General features: G+C 31.6%; 1 protein-coding gene across 1 annotated transcript; it reads left to right on the top strand.

The window, feature by feature from the left end:
- The first annotated feature begins 2,529 nt into the window (after window positions 1-2,529).
- Window positions 2,530-6,735, top strand: LOC107938994 (ubiquitin-conjugating enzyme E2 22). The gene is made up of 7 exons (XM_016872276.2): window positions 2,530-2,702; window positions 3,435-3,546; window positions 3,754-3,898; window positions 3,983-4,060; window positions 4,683-4,795; window positions 4,959-5,062; window positions 6,249-6,735. Exons 2-7 carry the CDS (start codon window positions 3,544-3,546, stop codon window positions 6,610-6,612), a joined length of 807 nt encoding a protein of 268 aa, XP_016727765.2. The 5' UTR covers window positions 2,530-2,702; window positions 3,435-3,543; the 3' UTR covers window positions 6,613-6,735.
- Window positions 6,736-13,416: the final 6,681 nt, after the last annotated feature.

The following is a 13,416-nucleotide window of genomic DNA, read 5'->3' as shown; positions in this document are numbered from 1 at the left end:
TTGATAAACAAAAAAAATCTATAGTTGAACCATTTTTTTAATATTTAGATTTTATAAAAATTTAATTATTGTTGATCCGGTGGTCGAATTGATTGAATCAAGAACTAGTGGTCTGAGTTGTTCAACCATTGGTTTGCTTATTAAAACACCAAATGTGATTATGTGGCACAATCTCTGAATGCCACATCATCAAACTTTTTTATATTTTTTTCAAGTTCAATGCCCAAAAATTATATTCTTTTTTTTTTTTGCTTGACACTCATATTTGTTGATCTCGATTAAAATTGGAGTCAAGTCGAGCAATGTTGTTGTAACCGAATCGATTCAACTGATAAAACCTATTGGACTGGGAACCAACCTAGATACTAATTGCAAAAAGTGATTTGACACCTAAACTCATACAAACCAACTTTATGATTTTTAAAGATTTTTTAAAAGAAAATTTGATAATTTATTTACTTTATACCGAACAAATCGGTTAGATTGGAAACTAATGGTATGATCAATTCAACAACAGTCCAGTTTAAAAAAATGTAGAAGTAGGGTTAAGTCTCTAAACAAGGTAATTTTTTTAACATTATTTTTTCTATTTGTAGGATTTAAATTCGAGACCTTATTTAAAAAGTATCGATCTTCTTTATCATTTGACACAAGATATGTTTTTTTTTATTTAATTTATAGTAAAGCATAATTATAGAATTGATTTTTTAGCTCGGGATTCATTTCATCAATAAAAGTACTTAAATTTAAATTAAGATTACAATAAAAATAATAAAATAAAGAGTATTTTTTAAGTCTTAATTTTCAATAAAAAAATTAATCACTAAAAACAATTACTTATTTAGAAATTATTTTTTAATTTTTAAAATTTTAACACTCAATATTTATACATTCTATCAATCTAATATTGATTTTAAAAAATCTAACCCTCAACATTTACACACTATATATATATTTTTTACTTTTTCTCTTAAAAAACTAAAAAAATAAATTTATCAGTTAAATTTGATGGGGAAAAAAATAGAAACATAAAAAAAAAATTAAGATTCTAATTTTTATATTTTCTCATTCTTTTAAAATTAATTCTCAGTGTCACAAGAAAAATAAAAATTACAAAAAAGATTAAACTACAAAATGTGTATATATTAAGAGTTAAATTCTTTTATAACCAAGACTAATTTAATATAATTTATAAATATTGAGGATAAAAATTACTACCATAACTAATTTAAAAGCTGCCACCATTGGTTAGCGATAAAAAGACAATTAAATAATTAAATAATTATTTTATAAATTTTTATAGATGAGTGATAAAAAATAATTTTACTAATAATTGAGTCACAATATAAGAGTAAAAATAGTTTTTGAATAAAATAATAAAATAATTGAAATTAGAGGATGGGGGTTTCCGAGGAGAAAAATGAGGCTTAATTAGTGATTTCATTATCACAGATAGAGTAGTTCCATATTTTTTCCACGCGCATTTAAAAGTGTGAAACACACATGCCAGGTCTCAGGGCTTTTCATATCGATCTTGAGGAAGGTGCGTGAAACGTAAACTATCACAAGTCCACGTTTATAAATCACATCCCGTGAACCTCGTGTAGGCCTGTCCCAAATAAAATCTCTTTTTCTTATTTGTCGAAAGAATAAAATGTCTTTCACTCCTCGTGATGATCTGATTGATTAAAATTGATGTGCAATATTTTGTGCATTTAAAATAGTTTTAAAAATTAATAATTACACTTTTTCTTTTAGATTAAATGATCATTGTGGTCGATATAAGAAAACGTAAGTTCGACTTTACTGAAATATATTATATTATTTACGAATTTGGGAATTGAGATGGACTATCAGTAGTTCTAAACATTATGTTAAGAAAAAAAAATAATCAAAATCTCATGTAATAGCTTGATGGTTAAGGGTGTTCACTACTCAAAGTGTGGCCTAGGTTCAAGTTTGTTAATCGTATTGAGTTTTTGGGCTTTGCCCTGTTATGACATTGTATTTATTGAATTAGAACTAAAAAAGAAAAATTTTGTAAATATTGAGGGCAAATTTTGTTGATTTTTTAGATTTAAGATCAAATTGATAAAATATCTAAATATTGAAGGATTAAATTTATTATTAGGTCAATAAGGGAAGACTAACGTCATCTTTTTGTTACTCGTCTGATCGCGACTAATAATAGAGTAGCTAAAATATTTGATTTTAATAAATTGAATGACTAAATTGAATAAATTAATAATTGAGTGTCAAAAAAGAATTAAAGGATTAGTTGGGTGAAATTTTTGTAGTTTACCCTACAATTTAAATACAATTAGAAGGATTAATCTCATATTTTAGCATAGTAGAAGAAGGAAAACCGAAATTATACGTTTTCTCAAATAAAAATTCCTTAAAAAATTACATTTTTCGAAATCTTTTTTTTTTAAAAAAGAAGAAAAAAAAAGTGGGGACAAACAACGGGTATTGATTGATGGTCAGTACTCCTGAAGCTGTGCCCAGCAATATCGTTTTGAATAAATAAATAAATAAATAAAAATAAAATTTTTAAAAAATTAAATTAAAATAAATTAAAAAGCTCTCCTCAAAATCAACCAATCAATCATTTCTCTACTTTCAATCCAAGGCGAAAGAAAGAGAGAGAGAGAGAGAAAGAGAGAGATCGAGATCGCCTTCTCAGGCTTTTGTGCCCTAAGGTAAATTTTTTGTTCCCCATTTGTTCTTCTGGGTCGATTTTCAAATTCTTGTTTGATCTCAGATTCTTTATATTTCCATTTCTTTTTTATAATTTTTGGGGTTTAACTTAATATTCTTTTGGGTAAAAAGGAAAAGTAGAATGATCGATTCTTTTTCTCTTTCGATGATTATGCTTTCTTGGTGAAATGGGTATGTGAAAGAGATTCTTTTCTTGGTTGATCTTTGATTTGGGTCTTTTTTTTTCGTGGTTTAAATAGATTTGAAATGGGTTTTTGAAAGGTTGAACCACTGATTTTACTTGATTTAGTTTTGGTTTTGAAATTCAGTTGTTGGGTTAAAAACCCTTTTTTATTTCTCTCTTTTGGGGTTTTTGATTTTTTGTTCATAGTTTTGAGTTGCTGATTATAGGGGGAATAGCCGCTTGCTGCATGTTTCAAGCAGATTTTGTTTTTGATTTACCACTTACGATCTACATACTGTATTATGAAGTTAAGACTTAATCGAAAAACCCGGTTTTCGAAGAAAGTAAGGCATAAGTATTATATTTGCTTAATCTATTTTGTGCTGCAGATATAAGCTTTTGATAATCTATGGATGCTAGTTGTGTCTTTCTGAATGCAAAAAGCAAAATGGAATTTGATTTTGTTTTGTTTCATCCGGAGTATGAAATGTTAGCTTTGTTTTCTGATTCTTTGTTTTTAATGTGTTGTTTAATTGTTTTGGAGTTGCAGAATTTTCACTTTTCTCGCTGTAAATAAGTGCAAAAGTCGGTGAACTTTTGGGGACGTGTTCTTACTTAGGTTCAGAGCCTTCATTCGAGGATTCTTGTTCTTCCTTAGCATGGTAATTTTATGCGGTTTGCTTTACACTGTTTGCATCTTTTGACTGTGGTGTTGGAAAAGATTAATTCGTTCTTTCTTAGGTTGATGGTCACACGTTTTTATTTGTTGTATATAGTTTCGAATTAAAGAAAACAAAAAGAAGGTCCTATATATATGTGTGTGTGTGTATTGTGTGGTTTCTTATTTCAATCTATTGTGTTTTTGTTAGGCAACCAATGAAAATCTTCCACCAAATGTTATAAAGCAACTGGCAAAGGAATTGAAGGGTCTTGACGAATCACCTCCGGAAGGCATTAAAGTGGGTGTAAATGATGATGACTTTTCGATCATTTATGCTGACATTGAAGGGCCAGGCACGTAATTCTGTCCGAACATATTTATTTCCTTTGTGGCATGCTTGTTACGTTTTGATACTGATAATTTTTTTGGCTTTGCAGCTGGGACTCCATATGAAAATGGTGTTTTCCGTATGAAGTTGTTACTGTCTCATGATTTCCCTCATTCTCCTCCGAAAGGTATGTCAGGTTTTTAATTTTCCTCAACTTCATTGCTTGCAATTTTTGTTTCGGTCTGTTTTTAAGCCATTATGGTGATACCATATGTCGAAAAACTGTTTTATTTTGGTTAAACTCTGCTATAAGTCCCTGTACTTTGCAAAAGTTGTGGATTTAGTCCCTATAATTTGGTTGTTTTTAGTCCCTGTACTTTTCGAATTTTAAAATTTCAGTCCTTACCAAATGATAACCATTAAATTCATTCAGTTAAGTTTTGCTATTTTCAGAATGTGATGTGACAAGCATTTTATTATATGTGTAATGACATGCCAGCTTGTAATTTCAAAGTATTACTTGCTAAAAATTCAGTTATTAACAACTGTCATTGTGTCAAGATTGAAATTTCAAATTTTGAAAAGTATTAAGGACTTAAAATGATCCAATTGGAGATTATGGACTAAATCTACAATTATATGCATAGTACAGGGATTAAAATTGACGAATTTGTGAAACACGGATTAAATTGATCAAATTAAAGTACAGAGATAAATCTAGAATTTTTGCAAAGTACAGGGACTAATAGCAGAATTTAACCTTTTTATTTTGTGCAATACTGAATATCTGAAGTCCATCTGTACTGCAGGCTACTTTCTGACCAAGATTTTTCATCCAAATATTGCACCCAATGGTGAAATTTGTGTAAACACACTAAAAAAGGATTGGAATCCAAGTCTTGGATTACGACATGTACTCATTGTAAGTTCCACTGAACTGTAGACTTTATACTATATATCTCTTTTTATCAGTTTGTTTGATAAGATCTGCCCGAGAATTGTGAATTTCATTTAGTATTTCAGCTTTAATTCTCCGGCTTCATCATGTCTTTTATTTTACTTGGCACCAATCAATGCCACTGCAGATAGTTAGGTGTTTATTGATTGAGCCATATCCAGAATCTGCACTAAATGAACAGGCTGGCAAGATGCTGCTTGAAAATTATGACGAGTATGCCCGGCATGCCAGGTGAGGCTTGCCTAACCCATCTCTATATCTAACACCTTTATACGTTATTCGTTTAATATTTCACGATGTGGAACCGTAGAACATTAAATGCGATAGAATTTGGAACAGGACAAAGTGTTGTTTTGTTGTTTCTATTAGAAATTCCTTCAGCTGGAAGGACATAAACTCGGCTAACCTTGGCTGAATCCATTGGCTTTGCTTTCGGGTAATACCACTTTAATTGTTTGACTTTTTCTACGACCAGACAGTCAAGATTTCAAATATTGTGGTATATTGTGCCCTACAGATACTAGATTATAGTATAGTATAGGGTTAATATAGCTATTAGTCCTTAAACTTGGCAATTAGGTCCACTTGGTACCTAAACTTTGGCAACTAGGTCCATTTTGGTTTTTGAACTTGGCAAATGTAAAAGTTTGGTGTGATTTTCAGGTGACGTGGCATAATTAAACTTTTACATCTGTCAAGTTCGAAGACTAAAGTGAGCAAATAAAAAACCATGGTACCAAAGTGGACCCATTATTGTTTGGTCAAATTCTGCTATCAGACTTTGTACTTTGCTAAGTTGTGAATTTAATACATGTACTTTAATTTAGTCATTTATAGTTCATGTACTTTTAGAATTTGAAAATTTTAGTCCTAACTAAATGACAACTATTAAATTCATTAAGTTCTGTTATTTTTTAAATTTAATGTGTCAAATATATTATCATATGTGTAATGCTATGTTTGTTTGTTATTTTTCACATATTATTCACAAAAAAATTAGTTAATAGATTTAATGATTGTCGTTTGCATTAAGAATAAAATTTTGAAATTAAAAAATATAGCCACTAATAATGATCCAATTGGTGAATTGTACTAAATCTATAACTTTAGGCATAATACAGGGCTAATGACATAATTTAACCAGACATAATTAATTGTTACCATTGGGTCAGGATTAAAATTTTAAATTTTGAAAAGTACGGGGACTAAAATCAATCAAATTAAAGTACAGGTACTAAGTCCACAATTTTTGTAAAGTACAGGGTCTAATAGCAGAATTTGACGTTATTGTTTTCTTAGTTTTAAGATTGAAATAGGAAGGTCCAAAGATGGTATGATTGATGCATTCTTAAAGGAATTCAATTGGAATTGCCCACAAAAAATGCAAGTCTCACAATCTTCTGTTCTTAAAACACAGGCTTTATACTGGAATCCATGCGAAACCAAAACCGAAGTTCAAATCAGGAGCTATTTGCGAGTCAACTACAGCATTAAACGTGGAGCAGCATAACACCTCGGTTCTGAATATCGAGCAGAAAAATGCAGCAAGTGGTGCCGGGTTATCCTTGCCATCCCCACTCGCTCCGTCATCGACAAAAGGAGGCAACAATCCAGACCATCAGCCGCAGCAGCAGCCTATAGTTCCGGCAACTGAAACTGGAGTTAGTGGAACCGCCGTTGTAGGAATATCGGGAACTGCTCCTAAGAAGGAAGGTCTGTCGAAAGTTCCGGCAGACAAGAAGAAAATGGATGCTAGAAAGAAAAGTCTCAAGAGATTGTAAAACCATAGGTTTTTTTTATAAGTAATAAGATATAATTAAAAGAACTTTGTAAGGGTTCGGAAATTGGTTGTTTTCTGGTGTAATGGATGCTTCATTCTGAGAAGGTGATGGATCAAATTTGCACATTGTTTTCCGTCTCATATTTGTGGGCTTATGGCTGAATAGACAGGGTTGCATATATCTCATTAATCCAAAATTAGGATACTGTTCGATATAAAGTACATCCTTGCATGTCGTCAGTTAAGAGAATTTAAATAGCTAAGAGGAGTACTACATAAAAAATATATTATGAACTGATACAACATCATCGGTAGATGAGTCAAGTTGAAAGTTACCTCCAATTAGGGCTAGCACATCAGCATTCCGGTTTCCTTTACAGAATACATGCCTTCATACGGTAGAGAGCATTCTACACTTATCAATCATGCGTAAGTGACTTAAAAAGTCATAATGTGGAGGAGCATTCTACACTCATCAATTAGACAGAATAAATGCATGTTAGAGACTTCATCAGGAGACATAAATTGAATAATGGTAGTAGCATCTACTTTAAATTCATAATTAGTAATATTCAAATCCTTGGCTATTGAAAACTCATCTCTCAATGCCTATACCTTCGCTTCAATGCTGGTGGCTCTTGGAAAATGTCAATACGCTCTAACTATCCAACCACATGAATGATTCCTAATGAGAATTCCAGCCCCCACTCTTTTAGGGTTTTCGATGGATGATCTATCAATATTAAGTTTGAACCAACCCCCACTCACTAGGCAGTTAGGCCCAAAGGCAAGAGCATTATGTGTAAGTCGAACCACCCATAAGATCAAAGTAGATCTGTTCATGGGTCGAACTACTTGTCTAAGTATAAAGGTTCGCCTAAAAATTTGGGAGGGTTTGGGCAAAAAATTTAGTCCCGTTTAAAATATAGGTCAGACTCATTTTGAACATTCAAGACTAAAGCTTGGCCCAGCCTGATCTAAATTTAAATTTATAATACTTTATATTATGTTCTTTTTATGCATGTAATTTATAACATAAATAAATAAATCTATACTAAATATATAATACTACTCTAATGTAAACATTAGAAAAATGTTAAGATGATTATATAAGAAATTTTAATAAATAAAAAATATATTAAATTAAAATAATATAAATATATATTTTTTTAAAATTAAAAATAATATGGGTTGGCTTAAAACGAGCTTGGGTTGGCCTTTTGTAAATATAAAAGGCTTAGGCAAAATTTTAGGCCCATATTTCAAGTCAGGTCGAGCCGGGCTTGGACGAGCATAAAATCTGTTAATATCATGCTTAGCCCCGAGCTGAACCTGACCTAGCTCGGCCTATGAACAGGTCTAGGTGAAAGCAAAAAGGACATTCCAACAAAGTTTTAGTTTGGTTGCCCAAAATTTGGAAGATAGATTAGTTGCAAGCTCGTTCTCCCAAGTGGCACCAGTTATGGGAGAGATTTGGGCAGAAGCGTAAATTGAACCCTAAAACCTACTAGTAACTTGGCCATCCCTAAATAAATGTTGAATATCCTTACGTGAATTGATGCACAGTGGGCATCAATCCTCTAGGAAATTTCTATGCTGAAGGAAACTTTTAGTCGGGACAAATTTAAACCCATATTTTCATAGGAATATTTTTAGTTTCAAAGGCAACTTAGATCCCTAAATATACGTCCACAAGTGAAAGTTTGGATTAGGAACTGATAGACACTTCTCTAAAGCCATAGAATACGCACATGCAAGGGTGAAACAATCAGTCTTCAATGGTCCCCAACAAATAATATCACTTTCCATAGATGACTAATATTTGGGTACTTAAGAAAGCATCAACCATATCTCATAGAATATGGATGGAAAAACAATGGGGGTCCATATTCATCCTATTTGACTCTCGCATGACTAAACATTTTGTTACCTTCCTCTTGCCTAAGTAGGCATTGGATTTGTTCTCGTACTGGTCCAAATCTTGACTAATTATATAAAAAAAATAACTATTCTACCATTTTGAATGATCCATCCGATCCCTGAAGCAAGAATTGGACTAATCTTACATATGGAGTTCCATATGGTAAAAACATTCTTCACAGCATGAGGGTTCCTTGGGTCCCGAAGGTATTTAGCTTTAAGAGTTTGGGGCCAGAGATTGTCCTCATGAAGTAGTCTCCAACCTAATTTAACCAGGAAGGCTTGAGCTTTTTTTTTTTTTGTTTGGCTTGGGGTATATCCATGTCTCCTTTTATCCTTAGGGTGAGTAACAGTTTCCCACTTAATTAAGTGTAGCTTTGAAGCTGGCTCACTTCCTCCCCGAAGGAAATTTCTGTTGATATGATCAAAATGATTCAAAATAGAGGTCAGAAGTAATTGAAATTGGATGAAATAGTTTGGGATGGTAGCCATAGTGTACTAAATGAGAACTAAACAACTCGTTGGAGAGAGAAGATTCACTTTCCAAATATTCAATTTACTTTTCACTTTATCAATGATAAAATCACAATCTCAAGTTACTCGATTTGAGTGAATGGAAAAACCCAAATCTAGAGTTTCCCTAATGTTTAGTGATCTGCGAATACGCTCCTTAATATTAAAAAGGCAATTAAGAGAGAAAACCACTCTAGACTTGGCAAAGTTAATATATTGTCCAAATTCTTCCATAAATTAGAGGAGTTATATGAAAAGGCACTCATATGAAAAGAAGAAACAAGTGCATAAAGGTCAGAGGCTTAATTCTAATAATTTTTTATTATTATTCTCATTTCTCTTGTACACACTTGTGGGTTTAGTCGTGATTCATTCTTTCAAGTGTTGTATTATTGTGTGAAAGTGTTTTATTGTTATATATAAACTTTTTAGAGGTGATAATTTTTCCTAGCTTTATTTCTCATTTGTGAAGGATTTACTTAAGGTTTTGGGTAGAAAACTTTAAAGGGAAGTGACCCATATTACCTTATGAAAAGATAAAAATTGTAAAGGCTAAATATTGTTTTTAAAAGGTTCAAATCTAGTAAATTTGGAAAATCTTTAGTTGTGGTAAGTTAAGGTAATGGAGGTAGGCAATTAGGGCCGAACCACTATAAATTTTTGTGTCTCTATTGTTTGCCATCTTTGCTTAAAATTTTTAAACACTAATTCATCCCCCCTCTTGGTGATTATTGATCCCAACACAGTTGTTAAGTCCTTTATAAATATATTTGTGATAAAGCAATATTTAGTCCATGAACTTCACAACTTTTTTCTTGTAGGTTATTGAATTTTTTTATTCAAATTTGTCATTGGAAGCTTTTCCCATTTAGTTCTTAAACTTGGATTCCGTCAAGATATGATGACATGACACTTTGAGATCATGTCACGTAATCGTCTAAACATTTTTTATAACACCTTTATAAAATTTTAATAATTTTGTTGTATTTTTTTAGATTTTATATAATTTTTTTAACTTTTCATGTGATTAGATGACATAATCTTAGAATATCACGTCATCACGCCTTAATGGAATTCAAGTTCAGGGGATAAAATAGGGAAATTGTCAAGTTAAGGGACTAAAGTTGCTTTATCCCTTATATTTTTAATACACTTTTTTTCTTTTGATAATTGGAGAAGGGGAATGAGGTTACTTGGGGAATACTCTTACCACTAGGTCAAGAGGTTGTTGGCAATCATTTTTGTTTCATTCACATCATGGATATGATATAATCTAGTATATATAAGATAATTATTTTATTTACCATCAATGGAGTAAAAGAAAAAAAACTCTACAAGTGAATCTAGATTTATAGTAGTGGAATACAAAAACTCTACAAGGGTTGTTACTAGTGTGACACATTGTGTCCTGTAAACTACAAAATCTCTATGTCTTTAATATGGAATTAATTTCACATGTCATAAACATTTCAATTTTGACTAGAACTAGAAAATCTAATCCGATTAACTTGAATTTTGTATAACCTAATTTAACCATAAAAAAATCTATAACTCGAACTATGATCTAATTCAAAAAAAACTTGATTAGTAAACTCAAATGATTAAATTTGAAAAAACAAGTCAAACCCAAAGTTGACTTAAACGCAAATAAATTGAAAATTTGATAACTCAAATTGACCTGACGCAAAATCAACTTGACCTTCTTAATGTATCAGTCTACCGCCATATATTCCATTCATTTACTTTTTAGTTTTTCTAATACACTTAGAAAGATACTTGTCTTGCCATATTACCATCTCATACCTTTCTTATGAAGTTAAAGTTTCAATTGAGTTTACTTCCATAAATCAATTAAGCAACAACGTAGTAAGTGAAACTAATATACATAGACATGAACTTTAAAATATAAAATTATAGGATTAAAAATACATTTAACTGTTCATCTTTTTAAAATTAAAATAAAAACTAATTCATCTTTTTAATGTATATTATAGGTTGACAACAACTAAACAATCTATGTTAAGAAACATTCTTCTTGCCTTAATAAACTAAGCTTGATATAAACCATCATAAGCACTTTACAAATAGCATCAGTCACATTGCTTGCAAAACTCAACACTCACTCTCCATAATGATCTTTTATTGCTCCTCCTAAAGAAGCTATATCAACCTTTATGTTAACAGCTCCATCGACATTAACCTTATATCATCACATAAGTGAGATCCTTCAATGAATCAAACAATATACTTGATTACGATCTTCAACATTCTCAACATGCTTATCATGAGGTGTTTGAAGAACCTTAGCTTACAATAGTAAACTTCTATTGAAAATGCATTATTCCCAGAAAGTCATCATTAAAAATCCTTTTATTCATTTGAATCCAAAGATTCCAACAGATGGACCCTAAGAAGACTCCCAACCATTATCATCTTTTGCAAAGTATGAAGGGTTTGATAAATTAACATGTACATAGTCTTTAATCTCCAAAATAAAGATCTCAATCATCTTATAAATTTTAACAAACCTTGGCCAAATACACATAGTAACAAAAAAAAGTTTTAATAACAAGACCGACACCCTCAATTTGGTTCCATGCAAAAAGATACTACGACAAATGATAACCTTTTCGAATACCCTTCACTAACCTAAAAACATCTATCATGCTATGTTTCCAAATAATTTGCGTTGACATGGAGCTCACACAATGCATAATAACCCTTTTTAGCTGACAAGAACACCAATACCAATTAAGGCTACGTCAATAAAATCCTAGGTTGGATTGTTGTAAGCCTTTTCAAGATCAATTTTTACTGTCATCCATACTTTTTTACTCATTTTCTTTCTAAGTTATAATAATTTTATCGGTGATGCTTATCCTCAAAAAGAAACTCGTTTGGTTTGGATGCATCAATTATGCACAAAAGGCTTCAAGCCATTAATAATAGTCTTGGTGATAATATTATAAAGAACCGTACAACTACTAATTGTGCAAAATTTTTTGGCTAATTTTAGATTATCAACTTTTGGTATTAAAAAAATGAGAGTTCAATTGAGCCACATATCCTTTCAAGCCCTCCATAATGCCATGAATAAGATCTCACACACTTTTATTCTAAATTTTTTTGATAAAATAAACCTTGCATCCCATCAATTCCCAATGCTTTTAGCAACTGCATATCAAATGCCACTTTATTTCCTCATAAAAAATATTGCTCAATTAATTAAGCTTACTACTTCTTAATCTATGAAAATAATATCGGGTGCTGTTAGGATCGTCCCGAATAAGCAACGAACAAGTAAAAATAGTAGAAGAAATTGAGAAGATGAACACACAAATTTAACGTGGAAAAACCCCTCAAAAGAGGATAAAAAACCACGAGCAAAGATAATTTTACTATAATGGCAAAAGAATGAAGAGTACAAAAGATGGAGATAAAAACTAAACCCCAAAAACCCGAAAAACAAAGAACCCTCAAACGTAAACACAAAATTCTCTAAATGTGTTATGAGTTCTAACCTAATGGGTGTCTCTTTTTTTCTAAGATTGTAAAGGAGCCTATTTATAGGCTAAATTAGTAAGTCAAATAAACTATACTAATAAATGCTAAATATATTATACTAATAAATACTAAATCTTCTAGAAAGAAAATATATTTTTGTTTAACTTGACTTGCAAGCAATCTCTTAGAATTTGGGTCACACAATTCTAACAATCTCCACCTTGACACAAATTCTTTCAATGCCATCTTTGCCAAAACCCGCCACGGGCCTATCTTGAACTATGCAGGGAATTAACTGAGTCGAATCTATGCTTAGAAACTGGAAGACTTCTAGCCTTCGACTTATGCACTGCCAAATCAAAACTAACCCGGGTCTGATTTTCACGAATACAGTGCCATAACTTTTCAAAACCTGCATCCAAAAGAGAACCTCTCTTCAACGAAACGGTCATACCTTTTTCCCTCCTATGACCAAGTTGCCTCCGTTTCAAATGAGTTGACTTTGACTCCGTAACGGACGAGGGACGTCCGATTTCATCGGTCACTGTAGAACCTTCCAGAATATAAAGACTGCCGGTTATTTTACCTTTTAACAAAACGAGAGCTCCACGAGATACTTTAATGTCGCTCGACTCGATGTTGATTCTGCATCCTTTCAAGTCTAAAATACTCAAGGAGATGAGATTCTTTCGTAAATCAGGTACATACCTGACATCTGAGAGTGTCCTAATCGTCCCATTGTGTATCCTAATTTTAACAGTACCAATACCGATTATTTTACTAGATGAATCGTTTCCCATGTGCACAATTCCACCTTCAACTGAACTGTATGTAGAGAACCATTCTCTATTGGGACACATGTGGAAAG

The sequence above is a fragment of the Gossypium hirsutum genome, chromosome A11, assembly GCF_007990345.1.
Source record: "Gossypium hirsutum isolate 1008001.06 chromosome A11, Gossypium_hirsutum_v2.1, whole genome shotgun sequence".
Classification (NCBI taxonomy): domain Eukaryota; kingdom Viridiplantae; phylum Streptophyta; class Magnoliopsida; order Malvales; family Malvaceae; genus Gossypium; species Gossypium hirsutum.
The sequence above is the reverse complement of the archived record's forward strand: the minus strand, read 5'-3'. Positions and strand labels throughout refer to the sequence as shown.